The sequence below is a fragment of the Somniosus microcephalus genome, chromosome 12, assembly GCF_052327205.1.
Source record: "Somniosus microcephalus isolate GS21.2 chromosome 12, FLI_Smic_1.0, whole genome shotgun sequence".
In the NCBI taxonomy this organism is placed as follows: domain Eukaryota; kingdom Metazoa; phylum Chordata; class Chondrichthyes; order Squaliformes; family Somniosidae; genus Somniosus; species Somniosus microcephalus.
In genome coordinates this window covers 55615971-55637303 of record NC_140998.1, presented here as the reverse complement: position 1 = coordinate 55637303, position 21333 = coordinate 55615971, and the positions used below count along the sequence as shown (strand labels likewise).

The window sequence follows — 21333 nt, the reverse complement described above, 5'->3', positions numbered from 1 at the left end:
TGCAAGTGCAGGAGATGCAACACATGCCCTTTTACCTCCTCCCTTCCCACTGTCCAGGGCCCCAAACACTTTTCAGGTGAAACAGCGATTTACTTGTACTACTTGCAATTTAGTATACTGTATTTGCTGCTCACGACGAGGTCTCCTCTACATTGGGGAGACCAAACGCAGATTGGGTGACCACTTTGCGGAACACCTCCGTTCAGTCCGTAAGGGTGACCCCGAGCTTCCAGTCACCTGTCACTTTAATTCTCCGCTGCACTCCCACTCTGACCTCGGTCTCTTACACTGTTCCAATGAAGCTTCAACATAAACTCGAGGAACAGCACCTCATCTTTTGATTAGGCACTTTACAGCCTTCTGGACTCCACATCGAGTTCAACAATTTCAGACCATAACCTCGGCCCCTGCCATTGCCATTTACACCTCATCTAGAGCCATCTTTTGTTTCTTAACTTGTCCCATTACCATCTCCTTTTGCCTTGCACCATCATCCCTTTTGTCTTTTAATCTCTCCTGCCTTCTATCTATCAGACGTTCCCTTTTGTTCTTTCCCCCTTTCCCTGCCCCTGCACTTGCTTAAAAACCTGTTCCATTTCCAACTTTTTCCAGTTCTGATGAAGGGTCATAACCTGAAACATTAACTCTGTTTCTCCACAGATGCTGCCTGACCTGCTGAGTATTTCCAGCATTTTCTGTTTTTATTTCAGCATGTTACTTAGATTCTAAATATACAGCATACTCGAGTGATTTTTACATTATACGAAAGTTGTTAAAACTGATGGAAGGGGTAATGCTGGTTAAAGTTTAACACTCACTTGCCTTGTGTGATAGGTGATGATGGTGCAGGCTGCAGAGAAGTTAGAAAAGACATCAATACCTTCAGACCAAGCTTTCCTGCATCTAGGTAATGACTCAAATATACTGTGCAGCTTTTTAATGAGTAGGTATGTAGTATTCCACCACATGCTTTGCAAGATCAAACACTTACATATTCTAGCTAATGAATATGCATTTTTCATATCTTAACACTTACTAAATCACAAGTGACACTGTTAAAATCATTTACATTATATAATTTCACAATCCATTAGTGTTCTCCAGCAATAACTCATTTATTCTTTAGCAATCTGGATAAAGCTTGAAATGTTGAGTTCCTGTTGATCTAATTAATATTTTTGTTGCAAGAACCAATTGTGAACTCTAATGTGCTAAATTAGAATTGGTAATCAATCAAAGGTGGGATATTGGCACTCCAGTGAAGAGTTGGGATCCACATTGATGTCCACAACCTCCAGTGCTCAGTCGTGCCAATGTGGGAAGTCTTGAGAAGAGGTTCTGATTTCCCACACCAAGGGAATCAAAATTAGAAAATGTTGTCACCCTGCACCCTGACCCATACGCAGCACCTAGTTGCTGGTTACAGCGCTGCATTGGCAGAGACCTGGTAGAAGGAGCTGGCATGTCATGTGTTGTACAGAGGAACCTAGAGGAGGGAAATATAGCGGGAAATTTTCAACCTGCGCCCAAAGTGGGTAGGGCACCCGCCCAAAGCCACAGTGAGGGGGGGCCCAAACCATTTTCAGATTCAGGCCTCAATTGAATTCAGCCGGCGAGCTGCAGGCACCAAACAGGCTCCTCCACTGCAGCTTACCAGTTTTAGTTAAATAAAAATCTTCTGGATCCGGATGGAAGGTTTGGGGGTTGGAGGAGGTTGCTGACCACAGGGGCACAAGAACGAGCGAAATCTTTGTAATAAAAACAGAAAAATGTTGGAAATACTCAGCAGGTATTCAGTGGATAGAGAAACCGAGTTAATGTTTCAGGTCAATGACCTTTCGTCATTACCTTTTCCTGAATGGCCTATACCAGTCCCTTTAAAGACTGCTGCTCAATGCCCGTTATAACTGGGCCTAGCATGTCTGGCGTACACTCCACCCATTTGTACATAAAAATTGCAATCGGGCTGCTACAACCGACATGGGACCCAAATTTGCATATTTAAACAGCCTCCCATCTGTTATGAGCAAGAGTGGTAGGAAGTCAAGTGTGAAGGCCTACTTGAAAATTGAATCAGTTAAGCCTTGGGTGTCAAAGGCCCAGCCGATTTTTCCTCTGCTGGTCGCTCGATTTGTAGGTGAGATACCGGTGGCTGCCCGTTGAAGATTGCCCCCATCTTTTATGCATTTGTTTATTGCATATTTAATCCATTTACTGTACAGTTTAAAATTTATTTTACAGAAATTATATCCATACAGTTATAGGTCATTAATTGTTACAAAGAAATTAGCAAAATTATGGATTTTGGAAAAAAATGCCCATCATGAAGCATGCCATTGGAATGAACATGATCATTGTGTGTGATGTCCAGCCGTAACCAATTATAAAACTTCTTTCAGTCCATATGTCACAACTGTGGGAGGAACTTCTTTCAAGAATCCCTTTCAAATTACATCTGAGGTCACGGACTACATCAGTGGTGGTGGATTCAGTAATGTGTTTAAGATGCCAAGCTATCAGTTAAGTAAACTAGTTGGTCACTAGATCGATTTTTGTTTTACTGAAGGTGACTTTGTAATGAACAGGTATCCCTCGGCAATGCAGACATAGGACTCACCTGAGATAGTTATGAGACGATGACCCATGTTTCAATAATGTAGTAGTGTTGAATGTCTCATCTACTGCACTGTTGCCTGGTGGTACCAGAACAAAGCTCTGCAGACTATGCTGATGTGGGTTAAGCTGGCCTATTCTTCATACAGCTTAGTTTTATGATTCCAATGCAGCTCTAGTTAGTTCTAGTTGACAAAATTTTAAATCTAATTTTTCTTGGTTTTATGAAGTACGGTAGAATCTCCAACAAGGGAATGCAATGGATGTTGTCTACATGGCTTTTCAGAAGGCGTTTGACAAAATACCACATAGAAGGCTGGTTAACAAAATTGAGGCTCATGGAATAGGTGGGTCAGTGGCAGCTTGGATAAGGAATTGGCTTAAGGGCAGAAAACAGCAAGTTGTGGTAAATAGCTGTTTTTCAGACTGGAGGATGGTAGACAGTAGTGTTCCCCAGGGGTCAGTGCTGAGGCCACTGCCTTTTTTGATATATATAAATGACCTGGATATTGGAATTTCTAAATTTGCCTATGACACCAAACTGGGGGTGGGGGGGGATGATACCAATCAACTGCAACAGGACAGAAAGGCTAGCAGAATGAGCAGACAAGTGGCAGATGGAATTTAATAGAGAAATGTAAAGTGATGCATTTTGGCAGAAGAAACAGGGAGAGACAATATACACTTAATGGCACAGTTTTAAAGAATGTGCAGGGACAGAGGGACCTGGCAGTTAATGTGCATAGGTCCCTGAAGATGGCAGGACATATTGAGAGAGTGGTTAACAAAGCATATGGGATCTTAGGCTTCATAAATAGAGGTATTGAGTACAAAAGTAGAGAAGTTATGCTGAATCTATATAAAGCACTGGTTAGGCCACAACTGGAGTATTGCATCCAGTTCTGGTCACCACACTTTAGGAAGGATGTGAAGGCCCTTGAGAAGCTGCAGAGGAGATTTACCAGAATGGTTCCAGGGATGGGTGATCTTAGCTACAAGGACAGGTTGGAGAAGCTGGATTTGTTTTCATTAGAGCAAAGGAGGTTGAGGGGTGATTAGATGGAGATGTACAAGATTACGACTGGTTTGGATAGGCTAGACAGGGAAAGGCTGTTCCCACTAGTTGATGGTACAATGACTAGTGGACACAGATATAAAGTTTTGGGCAAGAGATACAGGGGGGATGTGAGGAAAAACTTTTTTACACAGCGAGTGGTGAGGACCTGGAATTCGCTGCCGACGGAAGTGGTGGAAGCGGAGACACTCAATGTTTTCAAGGGGAGACTGGATAGGCACTTGAGGGAAATAAACTTGCAGGCCTACGGGGATAGAGCAGGGGAATGGGACTGACTGGATTGCTCTACAGAGAGCCGGCACGGACTCGATGGGCCGAATGGCCTCCTTCTGTGCCGTATGACTCTATGGCCCCTTTGAGACTGAAGTGTCTTTAACTCTGAAATGTCAGTGACGTTGAAATGATGGATAATATAAAAAAAGAGCAATATATCTTTAAAACAATCATTATTTCTTTAAACAATGTTTCTGGATAGAAGATATGCCTAAACTGAGGAAAAAATATAGTATGTACCAGTGTACTGCTGTGAGCACTAAACTGCAGTACTGTGCACACTGTTGTACTAGTACAGGTACTGTTGAAGAATGGAAGTTTGAGCTGGCAGACTAGTGCTATGAAACATACTTTGGATGAGTCACCCTACCATTTTTCACTCTCTGCCTGTGGGGGAAGTGCTTAGCACGAGATTATAAACTCAGCACATAGGGAAGTACAAGCCCGCATCCCTCCATTCCTTGTTACAATGCACTGGTGCGCCAACAAGTTTTAATGTGCTGTTGGATGTGAAAAAGATAGAAAACAAGCAAGACATTCAATGCTGAAGTCTTCCAATATACACTACATTTTTTCATAACATCTCAACGTATTCTTGTCATTTGACCATGTTTTATTTACAATCCAGTTAAGGTATAGTCACAAGTAACAGCACCATCTTCAGGCCAAGGGCTTGAACCATAGACTAAAATGTCGAAGTTAATTTTATTAAGTAGATTACGAAAAGAATCGAAACTAAGGAAGTGATAATCAATTCTCCCAATATGTACTTTTCATTACAAGATATTAATGGGTTTAAAAAGTCCAGGTTTCTCTTGAGCTGTTATAAGTAGATGTGTTATATTTAGGGTAAAAGATGTGCAATATCAAATTTCATTTTACAGGCTGCTGCTGTGAAGTCTTACCTCAAAAGGATGAAATCACTTCCCCCAGCTACCTACTACAATGCTAATGGCCGTGCCTATCCTGACGTAGCAGCTCTATCTGATAACTACTGGGTTGTGTCCAATCTAATCCCTATTCCTTGGGTTTCTGGAACATCGGTAAGTTGAATCATTATTTACACAGTACCTAAAACCCCTTAACCATAGAGATTTTTTAAAATCACCCTACCATCACTGTGGTCATAAAAATCCAATTCAGTTTTCCACAGGACAGAGCACCAGTGCTCATCACATTGGAGTTTAACTATCATTGCCATTGATTACAAAATGGTAATATCTTTGGTCTTTAGCAATGATTAAATGTCAGTCAACATAGCATGAGAAAGATCTTGAAAGGTAAATAATTAATGTGCTAAATGCATTTGAGATTTTTGTTCTTATTTAATAAAATGATGTGGTTTTGGTTTTCTCTGCAGGCCTCAACTCCGGTCTTTGGTGGTATCTTGGCCCTTATAAATGATCACCGGTTCCAAAAAGGTCTTCCAGCTCTTGGTTTCATAAACCCATTGCTTTACAAATTACAGGAGAATGGTACATCTGGGGCATTCTTTGATGTAAGTTAAACAAGGCTATCAATTCAAAATTGCCACAATCTGTTTATTGCCTGATATTTTCTAATCTTAAAATGTAATATGGATGAATTTCTTTTTAGCTAGATGAGGATGTCCTTGCTAAGGGAATAACAAATGTTTAGTTTGTGAGCCAGTGTCAGTACAGAGTAATTTCCAGGTCAATCAGCAGCTACACTACAGCAACTGTATGCCTTAATCCCAATTTTAGAATAATGCTCCTTACCGCACAGTTCCCATACAAGACAGCCTCTTTTGTTGTCCATTATTTTCAAATTGTCGGTAATTTTGTGCTGAGACTTACACCCACTAAGGATGAGATTATGATTCCCAAAACTCACTTTACTTGAGACTTTTTCATCTGGTGTCACAGGTCTAGATCTGGATCTAAAAGCATACTTCAAGAAGTGAAAAGGAACTGAAATGAGGCAGCCCATAAATAAAACTCTTTCCTCCATTTGTCAAAGAAAAGCACATCCAAATTGCTTTCAAAGCAATCACACATGAAATATTCTGTATGTAACATCATTTGAAAATGTTGCTACTTTGAATGGAGCTGCATTGAGGGGGAGCAGCCAGTTGTACCATCACATATTGAAGTGAATGGAGAGTAATATTGGGCAGGGTGTAAAACGGGCAGCCGACCCAAACCTACCCAAGATTAAAGTTGACCCCCCATATTTTACTATGGCCGGGATTGTTCCTCAACCAATCCTGGGAAAGTCTGTGCCATTTAAATAAATCTAGAAAGTTGATTGTGACCTTTTTGATGAGGAACGGCAGAACTGCTTCCCCAGCAGCTCAAGACAGACTTCAGATTCTTTTTTATCAGACGTTAACTTAGGATGCTCAAACTGCAATTAGAAGAGTCAGAGGGGGTTAAAAAGGCATTAAACCATATCTCTTGTACTTTTACACCCTGCCTAATATTACTCTTGAACAAATATTTTGTATCAGTCTTCACAGTAAAGACACTAAAAGCATCCCAGTAATAATAGATAATCAAGGGGTTGTAGAGAGGGGGAAACTTAAAACAATCACCATCACTAGAGAAAAAGTACTAGGCAAATTTATGGGACTAAAGGTGTTTAAGTCCCCTGAACCTGATGGCCTGCATCCTAGGGTCTTGAAGTGGCTGGAGAGATAGTGGATGTATTGGTTGTAATCTACCAAAATTCCCTGGATTCTGGAGAGGTCCCAGAGGATTGGAAAACTGCAAATGTAACACCCCTATTCAAGAAAGGAGGGAGACAGAAAGCAGGAAACTATAGACCAATTAGCCTAACATCTGTCGTTGGGAAAATGCTGGAGTCAATTAAGGAAGTAGTAGCAGGACATTTAGAAAATCATAATAGTCAAGGAGAGTCAGCATGGTTTTATGAAAGGGAAATCATACTTGACAAATTTGCTGGAGTTCTTTGAGGATGTAATGTGCAGGATGGATAAAGGGGAACCAGTAGATGTAGTGTATTTGGATTTCCAGAAGGCATTCGATAAGGTGCCACATAAAAGGTTACTGCACAAAATAAGAGCTCGGGGTTGGGGTTAATATATTAGCATGGCTAGAGGACTGGCTAACTAACAGAAAACAGAGAGTCGGGATAAATGGGTCACTGTCAGGTTGGCAAACTGTAACTAGTGGAGTGCCACAGGGATCAGTGCTGGGCCTCAACTATTTACAATCTATATTAATGACTTGGATGAAGGGACCGAGTGTAATGTAGCCAAATTTGCTGATGATACAAAGATAGGTGGGTTAGCAAGTTGTGAAAAGGACACAAAGAATCTACAAAGGGATATAGATAGGTTAAGTTACTGAGCAAAAATTTGGCAGATGGAGTATAATGTGGGAATATGTTAGATTATCCACTTTGGTAGGAAGATTAGAAAAGCAAATTATTTAAATGGAGAAAGACTACAAAATGATGTGGTACAGAGGGATCTGGGGGTCCTTGTACATTAAACACAAAAAGTTAACATGCAGGTATAGCAATTAGGAAGGCAAATGGAATGTTGGCCTTTATTGTAAGGGGATGGAGTATAAAAGTAGGGAAGTCTTACTACAACTGTTGGTGAGACCACACCTGGAGTACTGCGTACAGTTTTGGTCTCCTTATTTGAGGGGGGATATACTTGCATTGGAGGCAGTTCAGAGAAGGTTCACGAGGTTGATTCCTGAGATGAAGGGGTTGTCTTATGAAGAAAGTTTGAGCAGGTTTGGCCTATACTCATTGGATTTAGAAGAATGAGAGGGGATCTTATTGAAACGTATAAGATTCTGAGGAGGCTCAACAAGGTAGATGCAGAGAGGATGTTTCCCCTCGTGGGGGAATCTAGAACTAGGGGGCATAGTTTCAGAATAAGGGGTCGCCCATTTAAAATGGAGATGAGGAGGAATTTCTTCGGAGGGTCGTGAATCTTTAGAATTCTCTACCCCAGAGAGCTGTGGAGGCTGGGTCATTGAATATATTTAAGGTGGAGAGAGACAGATTTTTGAATGATAAGAGAGTCCAGGGTTATGGGGAGCGGGCAGGAAAGTGGCATTGAGGCCAAGACCAGATCAGCCATGATCTTATCAAATGGCAGAGCAGGCTCGAGGGGCCAAATGGCCTACTCCTGCTCCCATTTCTTATGTTCTAAGCACTATCATGGGGCTGAATTGTATTTTCAATAACCAATTATTTGTATGTCTATTACTTCCCTTCCTGGTCCCTATGCTAGCTGACATTGTAAATGGTTCCCTCTCCTCAAGTACTATGTCTCTCCCTTTCAAAACCACCATTGAAAAACCCTCAACTCCTCTCTCCTAGAAAATTATCTCCAACCTCCCTTTCCTCTCAAGTCCTTAAATGTGCTGTCGCCTCAAAATCTGTGTCCATCTTTCTTGCAACAGCAGGTTTGAAATCTCTCCAATCAGGTTTCCGTCCCTGCTACAGCAATGAAATGCCCTAATCATAATCAGTTGATATCCTTTGTCACTGTGGGGCATTATCCCTCCTCTACTTCTCTGCAACCTTTGACATGATTGATCACACCATCCTCCTCCAATGCCTTACTCCACTGTCCAGCTCAAGTGGGATTGCCTTCGCATGATTCCACTCTTGCCTATCCAGTCAGAGCCAGGACATCTCCAGCAATGGCTTCTCTTCCTGCCCAATTACCTCTAGAGTATCCCAAGGATCTATCCTTGGCCCCTCTTTTTTTCTTATTTACATGCTGCACCTTGGCAATGACAACCGCATACATGGGGTCAGCTTCCACATGTACGCAGGCGACACCCAGCTCTACCTCTCCACTGCCTGTGTGTTGTTGGACTGCACGTCCAATGTCCAGTTGTGGGTGAGCCTCCATTTAAAACATGTGGGGGATCTAATGCCATAACCACAAACCTATGCACCCTTGCCACCAATTCCATCCCCTTCCTTGGCCACTGCCTCAGCCTGACTGTTTATAACCTCAGCAACCTATTTCGACCCCGGGCTGAGTTTCCAACCCTAATATACTCCATCACAAAGAGTGCCTACTTCCACCTCCATAACATTCCTGCCACTGTCCACCTCAGCCTATCTGCTACCAAAACCCTCACCATGCCATTATCACCTCCAGATCCAATGCATTCTTCACCCGCTGTAAACTTTAGCTCGTCCAAAACTCTGCTCCCCATATCCTATCCTGCACCAAAGTCCTGCTCACCATCACTTGTCCTTGCTCACCTACATTGGCTCTTGGACCTCCACCAACTCAGATTTAAAATTCATGTACTCATGTTTAAATCCCTTCATGGCCTTGCCCCACCCTATCTTAGAACTCTCGCCTTTTGTGCATCCCTCCCATTCCCTTTGACCCACTATTGGCGGCCATACCATCAGCCATCTAGGCCCCACACTTTAATTCCATATCCAAAACCCCTCTTCCTCCCTGCCCTACTTAATATCCGCCTCTTTGACCAAGCTTTTGGTCACACCCCCTAATGTTTCCTTCTTTGGCTTGGTGTCCATTTTTGTCTGATCACATCTCTGAAGCACCTTAAGAAGTTTTTCTACGTTAAAAAGGTGCTATGTAAATGCAGATACAAAAGCAAAATCCTGTGGATGCTGGAAACCTGAAATAAAAACAGAAAATGCTAGAAATACTCAGCAGGCCAGGCAGCATCTGTGGAGAAAGAAACAGAGTTAACGTTTCAGGTCTGTGACCTTTTGTCAGAACTGGAAAAAGTTAGAGATGTAACAGATTTTAAGCAAGTGCAGGGGCAGGGAAGGGGGTGGGGGAAGAAAAGGGAAGGTCTGTGATAGGCAGGAGTGACTAAATGACAAAAAGGTATGATAGTACAAAGCAAAAGGAGATGGTAATGGGACAAGTAAAGAAACAAACGATCAGTCTAGAAGAGGTGTAAATGGGAATGGCAGAATCATCAACAGCTGCCATGTGAAAAATAAGGGCAAAGGTTATGGTTTGAAATTGTTGAACATGATGTCGAGTCTAGAAGGCTGTAAAGTGCCTAATTGAAAGATGAGGTGCTTTTCCTCGAGCTTACGTTGAGCCTCATTGGAACAGTGTAAGAGGCCAAGGACTAAGAGGTCAGAGTGGGAGTGGAGCGGAGAATTAAAGTGACAGGCAACCCAGAAGCTCAGGGTCACGCTTACGGACTGAACGGAGTTGTTCTGCAAAGCGGTCACCCAATCTGCATTTGATATCTCCAATGTAGAGACCACATAGTGAGCAGCGAATACAGTATACTAAATTGCAAGTAGTACAAGTAAATTACTTTCATCTGGAAGGAGTGTTTGGGGTCCTGGACGGTGGGAAGGGAGAAAAAAAAGGGCAGATGTTGCATCTCCTGCACTTGCATGGGAAGGTGCTGTGGGAAGGGGAGGGGGTGTTGGGACTGAGGAGCGGACCAGGGTGTTGAGGGAGCGTTCCCTTCGGAATGCTGAATGGGGAGGGGTAGATGTGTTTGGTGGTGGGATCACGCTGGAGGTGGCAGAAGATGATCCGTTGAATGTGGAGGCTGGTGGGGTAAAAGGTGAGGACAAGAGAGGTTCTGGGAGGGAGGGGAATGGGTGAGAGCAGAAGTGCGGGAAATGGAACGGGCACAGCCAAGGGCCATGTCAACCACGGTAGAGGGGAATCCTCAGTTGAGGAAAAAGGAAGACTATCGGAAGCACTAATATGGAAGGTGGCATCAGAGCAGATGCGACAGAGAAGCGTGAGAATGGAATAGAGTCCTTACAGGAAGCAGGGTGGTAGGAAGTGTAATCCAGGTAACTGTAGGAGTCAGTGGGTTTATAGTGGATGTTTGTCAATAGCCTATCCCCAGAAATGGAAACAGAGAAGTCGAGGAAGGGAAGAGTCGGAGATGGACCATGTGAAGGTGAGGGAAGGGTGGAAATTGGAAGCAAAGGGAATGAAATTTTCTAGTTCAGGGCGAGAGCAGGAAACCGCACCGATACAGTCATCAATATACCAGAAAAAGAGGAGAGGGAGGGGACCAGAGTAGGACTGGAACAAAGAATGTTCCACATAGCCCACAAAAAGGCAGGCATAGCTAGGACCCATGCGGGTTCCCATAGCAACATCTTTCATTTGGAGGAAGTGAGTGGAGTCAAAGGAGAAATTGTTCCATGTGAGAACAAGTTCAACCAGGTAGAGGAGGAGGGTGGTGGTGGATGGGGACTGGTTGGGCCTCTGTTCAAGGAAGAAGCGGAGCGCCCTCAGGCCATCCTGGTGGGGGATGGAGGTGTAAAGGAATTGGACATCCATAGTTGGGGCCAGGAAACTGGAAACTGTTAGTGGTGGAGGGCGAAGGAAGAGTCGCAGATGTAGGTGGGAAGAGACTGGACAAGGGGAGAAAAACTAGGGTCAAGATAGGAAGAAATCAGTGGGGCAAGAACAGGCTGAAACGATGGGTCTACCAGGGTAGTCCTGTTTGTGGATCTTGTGAAGGAGGTAGAAGCGAGCTGTGGGGGGTTTGGGAACTATATATGAGGTTGGTGGCTGTGGAGGGAAGATCTCCAGAAGAGATGAGGTCAGTGACCGATGAGCTATATAACTGCAAATTGTTGTCGTATTATCGTACCTGGTCAATTAATTCAAAGGTTTTACACTACTTTTTACAAGTTTCCTGCTGTAGTTTGAAGATTACTTCAAACTGCACCAGGAAACCTAGGACAAAACACCATTTAGAAATTTGAATTTTTTAAAAATCCCAATCTAGGTCTCCTTTATTCATTTCATTTAATCTGTGTAAAACTGGTTCTTGCCTCTGTAGCTTCTGTCCTGTTGAGTGAGAGAACACGCTGGTGGAAAAGGTGATGGTTGAAGATAATTTGAGGAAAAGGATACAGTTGGCAGAAATCACTAGCGAAAGCACGCAGATGAAGAGAGAAATGGGGACAGTAGTATAAAGACAGGAATCGAGGATGGTAACGGACACAAAGAGAATGAGTAAGAAATTTACTGGGAGAGCCCAACAAATGAGGGAAGAGAGTAAGAGAGAAAGAAAGTGAGGAGCTGGGACAGATTGAAGGGGACCATAAAGCAGTTCTTCCAGTGCACCCAAAATCTCTTGATGTGCCTGCACATACTGGAGATTTCCAAAATGACCACAGAGTGCAGTGGGGGGGTAAAGTCTCCCCCACCGCCAAATTCCTTTCACATCCACAAACAAAGTAGTCCACGCCATAACTGATAAACTGCAAAACCCCAATGAGAAACAAATGAACAAGATCAGTTGAGTAGAAGTCTCAGATACTAAACGCCCCAAGCTATCCATGAACAAAGCCACAGGAAAGGTGTTCGTGATTCATATATTTTGATTAGGTCCTTCTTAACCACGTGCAATGCCATGGAGTCCAGAATTTTTGCTTCATTTGACTTACCCTAAAAACTGAATAATTTACAAGATGTAAAATTACAGATGTGGTACATAAAATAAGTGGAAGGATTTTTTTTTGTGCGATTATACTGCACATCCAGTAAGGTAATGAAAAAAGTGTGTTTGGGAGCCTGCTAAAGGTGTGTCACACAAATTTTGGTTTCTTAACTTTGCTTTGCAAATGAAAGCCTAGAGTTTTAAATATAGAGAACAGAACAGATAGCTGAGAATATAACAGGACTGCAACATTGACACTGGAACAAAGACATTTTTCATGAGTTCAAGTCAGGTTACAAAGCAGAAAATATTTATATGTACTTATTTCATATTTTTCACGTGTTGGATTATTGGAATTGGGACATGCCAATTAACTGATCATCAAAAATTGATATAACTAATACTAAATTAATTTGTTTCTACTTTTTATAGTTAACTACGAATTGGCATATGCCCTGGACTGACAAAAATACCTTAATTCGCAGAGACAAGGTGCAGAGTGCATTCTTAACCTGATGGCTAGGGAACAGAAAGAATATGCCACCTAGAAAGTGTAGTACATAAAGCGGGTCTTCTGCTTACACTGCTAATGTTGAATTTCACAATTCTCTCTTCAAATCATAGGTGACTATAGGATGCCACTTAGGTTGTCTGGATGAAAAAACTGAAGGTCGGGGATTCTGTGCTTCTCCATCTTGGGATCCTGTGACAGGATGGGGGACACCTAACTATCCAGAGCTACTCAAGGCACTCCTTGTAGGCAAAGTTGATCATCCATGACCCGAAGCAACTAAGACAAGGAGTTGCAATCAGAATATAAACCACATGCTAAATTTTTCCCCCTTAACACTTTTGAGAGTGTGCCTATTTAGATCATTACTGTTCTAGTTTAGTGGTTCTCAAACTGGGGTCCGCAGAGCCCCCGGGGGGGTTCTGTAGAGACTTTCCAAGAGGTCTGCGAAATAATGTGACTGGGACCAGCTGCAGCGATGGCATGGGCTGTTGGCCATTATGGATTTTCTTCGTCTGCTCGAGTGGCATAGCAGAGAGGTCACGCACCGGGGAGTTCAATGTCAGGTCCAGGTGCACCTGCACAGCGAGACATTGGCCCCAGTGCCCACCCGCCGATCGCTTACCAAAGCAGCTCTGGAAACGGATGCATAACTGGATTAGCAGGGCCTCTGACTGACTGAGAATCCCAAGAGAAGATGAGAGGCCCAAGACACCAGGAATGGATTCATAGGGCTGGGGTAGGGTAGGAAGGAGCCGCCTTGTCCAAGGACCTGGGATGACAATCAAGCAGAGCTTTGTTCACGGAGTACAGCAGCTGGGCCTGTGACTGGACCCAGACTAAAGCCGCGGTCCCAGTTACTGGCGGTGTCCCGATGGCAGAAAGGTTGCACACCAGGCAGCGATATTCCAGCACAGACAGGCCAGTAAGCAGCAGAGTGGGAGGAAAAAACCCTGAAACACTCAGCAGCTGTGCAGTGAGTAGGCAGGCGATGGAAGGTTACACCTGAAACTGTGCCACTGTTCATAACAGGAGCCACTGAGTCTAATCCCACTCCAGGAAGAGCAGGGAGGTGTCATGTGGTGACTTATTCAACAGGCATGTTGCTGAACCTGTAGGGTTACCTTTCAGCTGAAGGGAAGATAAAAGTTTTAGCAACAATGTTCACTATATCAGACAGTCCCGGTAAAGCTTCATGCAAGTCCCTTTAACAGGGCACTGATGAACTTTACATTCAAAAATGCAAATGCAAATAGTATTATAATTTAGATGGGGGGGGGGGGTTACATCCATGATTACAAATCCATTTGAAAAGGGGTCCTTCAACCAAAAAAGTTTGAGAACCACAGTTCTAGTTTATTCCATTATTTAATTGTAGGAAATAATGTTTTACAGCAATCTTAAACAATTATTCAGTTGTGTTTTTTGTATAAAAAGGAATCTGCGAACAAGGGCACGGATAGATATAATCAAATGATTATTGTATTTAAACTGGAATTTTTCAGTGATTGATGCTGCTTAACATTTATACCAATGCCACCCACACAATACATTGTCTAAATGACTGCTAGAATTGAGACTGTTAATTAACAATCATCAGATGTTAATGCAAGTATAATACTGAATGATTCATTTACTTCTACCTTTTTATAGTTAACGAAACTGGGCAAATATTATGTACTGACAAAAATATCTTTAATCCAAATTCTTAACCTGATGGATTTTGTAACTGGGGTTATGCTGCCAGTGCCTGGGTGGTTTAAATTTACAAATCTTGAATTGTCCAAGTTACAGGTTGTAGTTGTAATCTTATTTCGATGTTCAGCTGAGGTTTCAGTTGGCAGAGTCCTAACTATGTTAACATTTGAATATGCCGACAAAATCTTGTTGAAAGATTTTATTTACATAATTTGTACATTATATTCATTAAGTACAGAAATAAAGTGCATTTAAAGATGCTCACGGTTGGCAAATCGTAAAGATATTTATACCTATAAGCTTTGTTTCCGGGTAGTTTGCCCTAGATGATCAGGCACCATTTGAGGATCAAACACATAGTGAAGATAACGGTAGATCTCTTCAGCTCGTCGGTGACCAACCTTTGCTCGAGCTGCTATTTCATCCACTGAACTAGAGGGCGAAGAAAAAATTTATTGTCAAATAATCATTCTATTTTCAATACATGCAAGACACACACAGTTGTGTAAAGAAGTGAATATGATCCTTTTAATGATCAACCGTAAATATTTGAATCAACTGTAGCATCCTTCAATTTTTTTTTAAATATGCAATTTTACTCCTTTTTAAAAACCGAGCACTGTTAGAGGTGGAGAGCATGGCGCGGGCCAGGCACGGACTGTTGGCAGTACGAACAAACTAAATTAGTACACAAACAGGTGAAGCATTCTGGGTTAACAGCAGCAGCAACTGATGTCAGCTCCGCTTCTTTGCAGTCAGGATTAGTAAATCTTCCAGCCCTGTTCTCCCAATATCAGAACTAGCAGATTAAAAACATTCAAAAAGGTGCTCAAGCTAATTGAAATTCTTTGTGGTGGTTATGAAGATACTGAATTTCCTTGCAATGTCCAGTGCATCTGAAGAACAGACATCCTGTGACCGTCACATTAAATATTGGAATTTGTATCTTGTGATCATTTTCAGAACTGCACAAATGTGCAGAGGCTCTAGACAACAGCTGTGAGGCGAATAAGAGACACCTGCTTGCGAGGAGGTCAGGTGATTTACCTGTGCAGTATTCATATGTACGGTTGAGAGAACTGCAAATCATGAGCACACAAAAAAGTCACAAATGACTTTGAAAATATATATTCCCACATGCAAGTGAGCTAACTCTCTTTCACCTCACTATTACATTGTCACTATAAATTCTCCCTTACACTACAATTAGACTAATTGTTGGCATTCTAGCAAATACCATCGCGTCTGAAAATTAATATAATGAAGCACAATATAACCTAGCGAAATCAGGAAATAAAATTACCTGTTAGCTACTTCTTTCACAGATTTGAACTGGTGACAGAGATTTAAAGCCGTTATATAACTGATGTCAGGAATGCTGAGGTAGAACTGCAAAATTTGTTGCCGGTGACCTCGAACCTCCAACGGGACAGTAATAGCAGCATTCTTTCTTTCTTCAACATGGGCAAGTTCAGCAAGTAGGCCAGCTGTTTCCTCTTGGCTAGAGCTGAACAAGATTCGAATTCCAGCAACGGTCAGAGCTGATAACAAGCCATCATAGTACCTGGTTCTCTGGAATATCCTGGATGTATCACCTGTAGTTTATTGAAATGCAGAGTTCAACACAATTTACTTTTGCCTCAAATGAAAGACAGAACTATGAATCTTCAAAATTATTCTTAAGATTGAGAATGTTTTTCTATTTATCCATACTGTGTTATGCCAACTTTAGAGCTCACTTTCCTTTGATCCTTTATGCTAGTGTAACACATTATGCATCATTACAGCCAAACCACAAAGCTATTTGGATATACCCACAGACAATAAAGTCTGGTAATAAAATGGTAACTTCAGCACTTTAGAAAGGGCACAGCAAAATTCATCTATAGTATTAACAGAGGAAAACAGAAGGTAAAACGTGTGATACAGCAACGCAAGTGCCACTAATTGGGAGTGTGCAGGCTCATGTTCATGACTTGTCACAAGGTTGTGCCACACTAGACTCTACATCATGGAGGGGAGGAGAATCAGAAGTCATATTGGTTGGCTGTTGTGCACCTCCTGCTGTCAAAAGCCTAGGGAATTATGTAGAAATCTCAATGGGTAAAACCGTTTGATCTGCTATACTATAGCCTTTAATATTCCATTCACTGTTTTCTCTACTGAGGGACATCTTAACAACCAATCGCTACACTTTAATGCTTCCAAAGAGCAACTTTATAAAAAAGAGCCCCAAGGGATGTGCGCTATTCTCAAACAGGGTCTAACTTGGTACATGTATTTTGCATTATGCATCTACTGTCTATTGGAATAAAAAAGTATGGCAACCATGTTACGTTGATGTCTAAAATATGTACATCTAAATAGGAAATTCTTGTGATGTTTTCATCATTCTGGCTGACAAGTCTTACAGTAGGTTGAAGAAAGCCTCATGAAAAAGGAAGCATAACGATTCTGTGAAATGTCATCGGAGAGTCAGACACAAACAATTCATAAACAAGCCACTCACCTGGTTTTGTTCTGTCTTTCTCCACAATGACACACACACGTTCAAACATGGCCTGAAGGTGCTGAATACGGTCTACAAGCCTACTTCGGTTGACACTGTTTGCAAACTCTGATAAGGATTTTCTTTCTACAGCCATCCGATTGCTCACTATATAATCACATCCATTGAGACAACAAATCTCAGCCTTAATGTTATGTTTAATACGTAGAGAAGAGACCAGGTTTGGCCCGGAGGAGATTTCTCGACTGTCCACAAGAACCTTCAGTGGAACTGTTCCGAGAGCTACAGGGTGATGGTTAGTAATCAGACTGTCTTTACACAGAGTTTCACTTGGTCTTGAAAATGTGGAAATGTCATAGTCCACCAATGATTTTTCTGTCTGTAATAGGAAATGCATCTATTTTGTTACAGCGTTACTGTTACCAACATATATTTGTAAATCACTGGGCCACTTAAAATCTAAAAGCACACCTGTAGTTATGTTTATTTATTGCAGTAAATTAGTTACAGATCTCAACTTTTAAAACCAGCCATGCTATGTTTGACAAGTAAATCCACAAATGGATTACTGCACAGGATTTAAAACTTGAATCCATCCCCAGGGTATTCACAAACATTATACAATATGATATATAAGCCATATTTGCTTTGTGCTTGGAAAACCAGTTCCAATTAGTCTTATTGAAACAGGTGGGTGATATGAAATGAGGAACAAAGTAGGGTCCATTTCCTAGACAGCAGTAAGCATTTCATACTAGGGTGCAGGAATGCGTAATCTGAGCTCCTTTAAAAAAAAAAAAAATTCTTTTTAACTAAATTTAGTCAACGCTTTAAAATAGAATGTTGCATGTTGTAATGTTCAATTTAGGATTAAAGTGTAAATCCATCTGAACAGAGAAAATGTCCCCTTTTCACAAAACCATAAGTATTGGAAAAAAGCACATGCATAAAGTGGATGGATACTGAAAATGTTAATATGCCACATAATTTGGCATGATTCTACTGTGATGGCATTTACTTAATGTCACAATCAATTGCAAGTAATTTTTAAAATCATAAAGTTGATCAAAATTCTTTACAGCTCAAACTAGTACTATAGGCACAGCAGACTGCAAAAATGTTTTGTCGAAGTTTCTGCACTTCTTTATCCAACTACAAAAAATTGCTGAAATATTGGTTTCTGTTGATAAACAGTCTGAAGGTAAAATAACCAAAAAAATGGCTTACCAAATGATTAGTTTTTTTTAAATGGCATTAGTTAATGTTCTTTAGTAATCCTACATTGTACCTCCATGTAGCATTTTCTTTACAATTAATATATATATCAGTAGCTTTTTACTATAAATAAAATTACCCCATGAAATTAAACAATAATATGTCGGATAACAAAACCTAGACCACATACAAGATGCCGAACTGCAAGAGAGCTCAAAGGGCTTAAAATCAATGTCATTTCAGTCCCATGAGGTGTTACAGCCTGTAATACAGACAGCATTGGATTCAAAGATAATGTAGAAGTAGATATTTCTTACCTTTTTAATGTTTTTTGGACAGTGGGGATGCAGAGAAAGAATTAGGTCCTGCATCTATACAACATGTTTTAGACCAGATACGATATCGGGATTTATTTTACTAGCTGACAGAGGATTATTAGCATCTGTATAGCAAGCACTAAAATAAATACATTTTATCAATTAATACTTACAACAGAGTTAATACAGTGATGTTTGTCCATTTGGGTTTTACTCTGTGCCTTGTCTTGCATTGAATTGTATGTAATTTCTGGGGCAAGTGTTGAAGTAGACTTTGAATGTTTTTGCTCTATTTGAAAGTCCAAGGTTTCAGACACAGAAGCCTGGAGATTCAACCGCATGGCACAGCTTCTGTTCATTGAGCAAGGATCTGAAGGTTTATCCTTTTCAACACCTGCCGGTTGTTGCAAAGTAATTTTTGAAAAAGATTTCTTAAAAGAGCAACCTCTTAAGCTTGGTTTTGAAGAACATAAAATAATGTTTTGCTCTTCTGTAGTCTGTTTACTCTTGCTGTTTAGTACCAAATCTTTTCCTGGCAATTGATTGTTCATGTTCACAACTTGTTCTTCTTCACTGGAATCATTCAACACAATGATTCGGCTGCCTTTCTTCTTTTTGGTCAAGGCACCTTTAGCATTCTCCATTTCTGCCATTTTTGTTCTTGCTCTGTGCCGAGTCGCATACTGTTTGTTTCCTCCAATGGGAGTGTCATTAAAGAGATCAAAATTAACAATCTCATCATCACTTAATTCAGTTCGAGTATCTTCTTCATCTTCCTCCCGAACACAAAAGCTGTCTTCTATATAGGTCTCATCCTGTTCAGGAATCTAACAAGAAGAAAAGCTCAACATTACCACAGACCACCAGAGAGAGAAGACGTTCATATATTTACTAGAGTTTAACATTCCAACACCACCAAAACAAAAGAAAGCAAATGCTGCAAACCAAGTACAAACAAAAATGCTGGAAGTACACAGATCAATCATAATTTGTAAAGAGAAAAGATAAGTTAATGTTTGGATGTGCCCTTCATCAGAACTGATGAGTTAAACTTGAAATGTTAACTTAGGAACATAGGAATTGCTAGACAAAAAAGACCAAACGTCCATTCAGTTTGCCATCTACCATTCTGGCATTTGCATGATACAATAAGGGAGCTGTTGACTAATCATGGTAATGAATCAACATCAATTAGTCTACAACAGACCTAGACACAAGGCAAGGAAAACCCCCAGTGGTTGAAAGCTTTAGGAACCATAGGTCCAATGTCACCGGTTACTCCCAAGCAAGCTATACTTACTATATGCCATGTCTCAAATTACTCGTACACTGTATCCAAAAATATTATTTTCTGAAATAAGTCTATCTAATTTGCATTTGAATTAATCAACACTATCCACTTCCACGGTCTCCCTAGGAAGCCTATTCCATAGATTTACCACTCGCTCACTGAAATAATGTTTCTGCAGATTAGTTTTGAATTTACCCCATTCAAGGGCAACCTGTGTCCTCTGGTTCTACTGTTCTGGACAAGGTGAAATAGCTGGTCATGGTCTACATTATCTAGTCCCTTTAGAATCCCATTACCTCTCAGCCTTCTCTTTTCCAGTGCAAACATGCCAAATTTATGTAATCACTCATAATAATCCAATCCCTTCATCCCCTCAATCATTCGCATTGCTCTCTTCTGTAACCTTTCAATACCTACAATATTCCTTTTGTACTATGGCGACCAGAACTACACATTATTCCAAGTGTGATCATACCCTCACTATTTTGGCTCAATATTGAGCCTTTAATACATCCCTACATCTGATTTGGTTTACTCACTGCCACCAAGTACAGGAGACTCTTTATTATCCGGCACCAACGGGACCGGCGTGGTGCCGGTTTATCAAAAAGGCCGGATTACAGAGAGGTATAGTTTAAAAGGTACGAGAGCTCCGTACACAGCAACAAATCCAGGCTTCCCTGTTGCTTAGCAACATGTGCAGGAACTCTGGCCACAGACCAAGCATCCCTGTTGCTTAGCAACAAGTGCACGAACACCAGTTACACAGCCACAGATCCAGGAACTGCCACTAATATGAAGTAAAACTTACCTGAACCTACTCCTGAATTTTGTCGGTTAACAGAGATTTCCACTTATTTAGGTGCCGGTTAAAAGATAGTTTCCTGTATTGTTGCAAATAGCTACAATTTATTGTCAATCAGGACCCCCAGATCTATTTAATTTTCCATATACATTATTTTCTTTCCATTTAAGTAATAGTTCTTTCCTGGATGTTTTGACCCATGAAGCACTTTGTATTTCTCTACATTGAATTTCTTCTGTTATCTGTCCCAATTATATGTAGATCATCATGTTTAACTTTACAGTCTATCACCTTCAGTAGCTTTGCATCATCGGCACATTTTGCCACTGTGCTTGTGACTTCTAGCTCCAGATCATTTATCAAGATATTAAACAAAAGAGGTCCCAAAACAGATCCCTGTTCGGACCCCATTGGTAACATTCTCCAAGGCTGCTGACAATCCCTGTACCACCACTTGTTTTACTGGGTCCAGTACTTGAACACAGTAATACCACAGCTTGTCTCCTACTCTTTCTCGTTCCCCATATTTTCTGACTGGCTGTTGGATTACCTCAGTGCATGGCACAGCCTTGCCTGTCGTAGTCAACTCTCAAGTCTCCACATCATCTCTTTCCAGAGAAGAGAAAGTATTGGAGAGCACCA

General features: G+C 41.3%; 2 protein-coding genes across 3 annotated transcripts in view; one reads left to right on the top strand and one right to left on the bottom strand.

The window, feature by feature from the left end:
• Positions 1-14814, top strand: part of tpp1 (tripeptidyl peptidase I) — a 35210-nt gene extending 20396 nt beyond the window's left edge. The window contains exons 9-13 of the mRNA XM_086002921.1: positions 835-907; positions 2400-2520; positions 4846-5004; positions 5322-5459; positions 12970-14814. Coding sequence (XP_085859047.1) covers positions 835-907; positions 2400-2520; positions 4846-5004; positions 5322-5459; positions 12970-13125 — 647 coding nt within the window. The 3' untranslated portion in view covers positions 13126-14814. The remainder of the gene's footprint in view (positions 1-834; positions 908-2399; positions 2521-4845; positions 5005-5321; positions 5460-12969) is intronic.
• Positions 14739-21333, bottom strand: part of fancm (FA complementation group M) — a 133019-nt gene continuing 126424 nt past the window's right edge. For both annotated transcript variants that reach the window (XM_086002919.1, XM_086002920.1), the window contains 4 exons: positions 18769-19422; positions 17064-17442; positions 15858-16149; positions 14739-14986 (listed from right to left, as the gene is read on the bottom strand). In XM_086002919.1, the coding sequence (XP_085859045.1) occupies positions 14848-14986; positions 15858-16149; positions 17064-17442; positions 18769-19422 (1464 nt within the window). In that variant the 3' untranslated portion in view covers positions 14739-14847. The remainder of the gene's footprint in view (positions 14987-15857; positions 16150-17063; positions 17443-18768; positions 19423-21333) is intronic.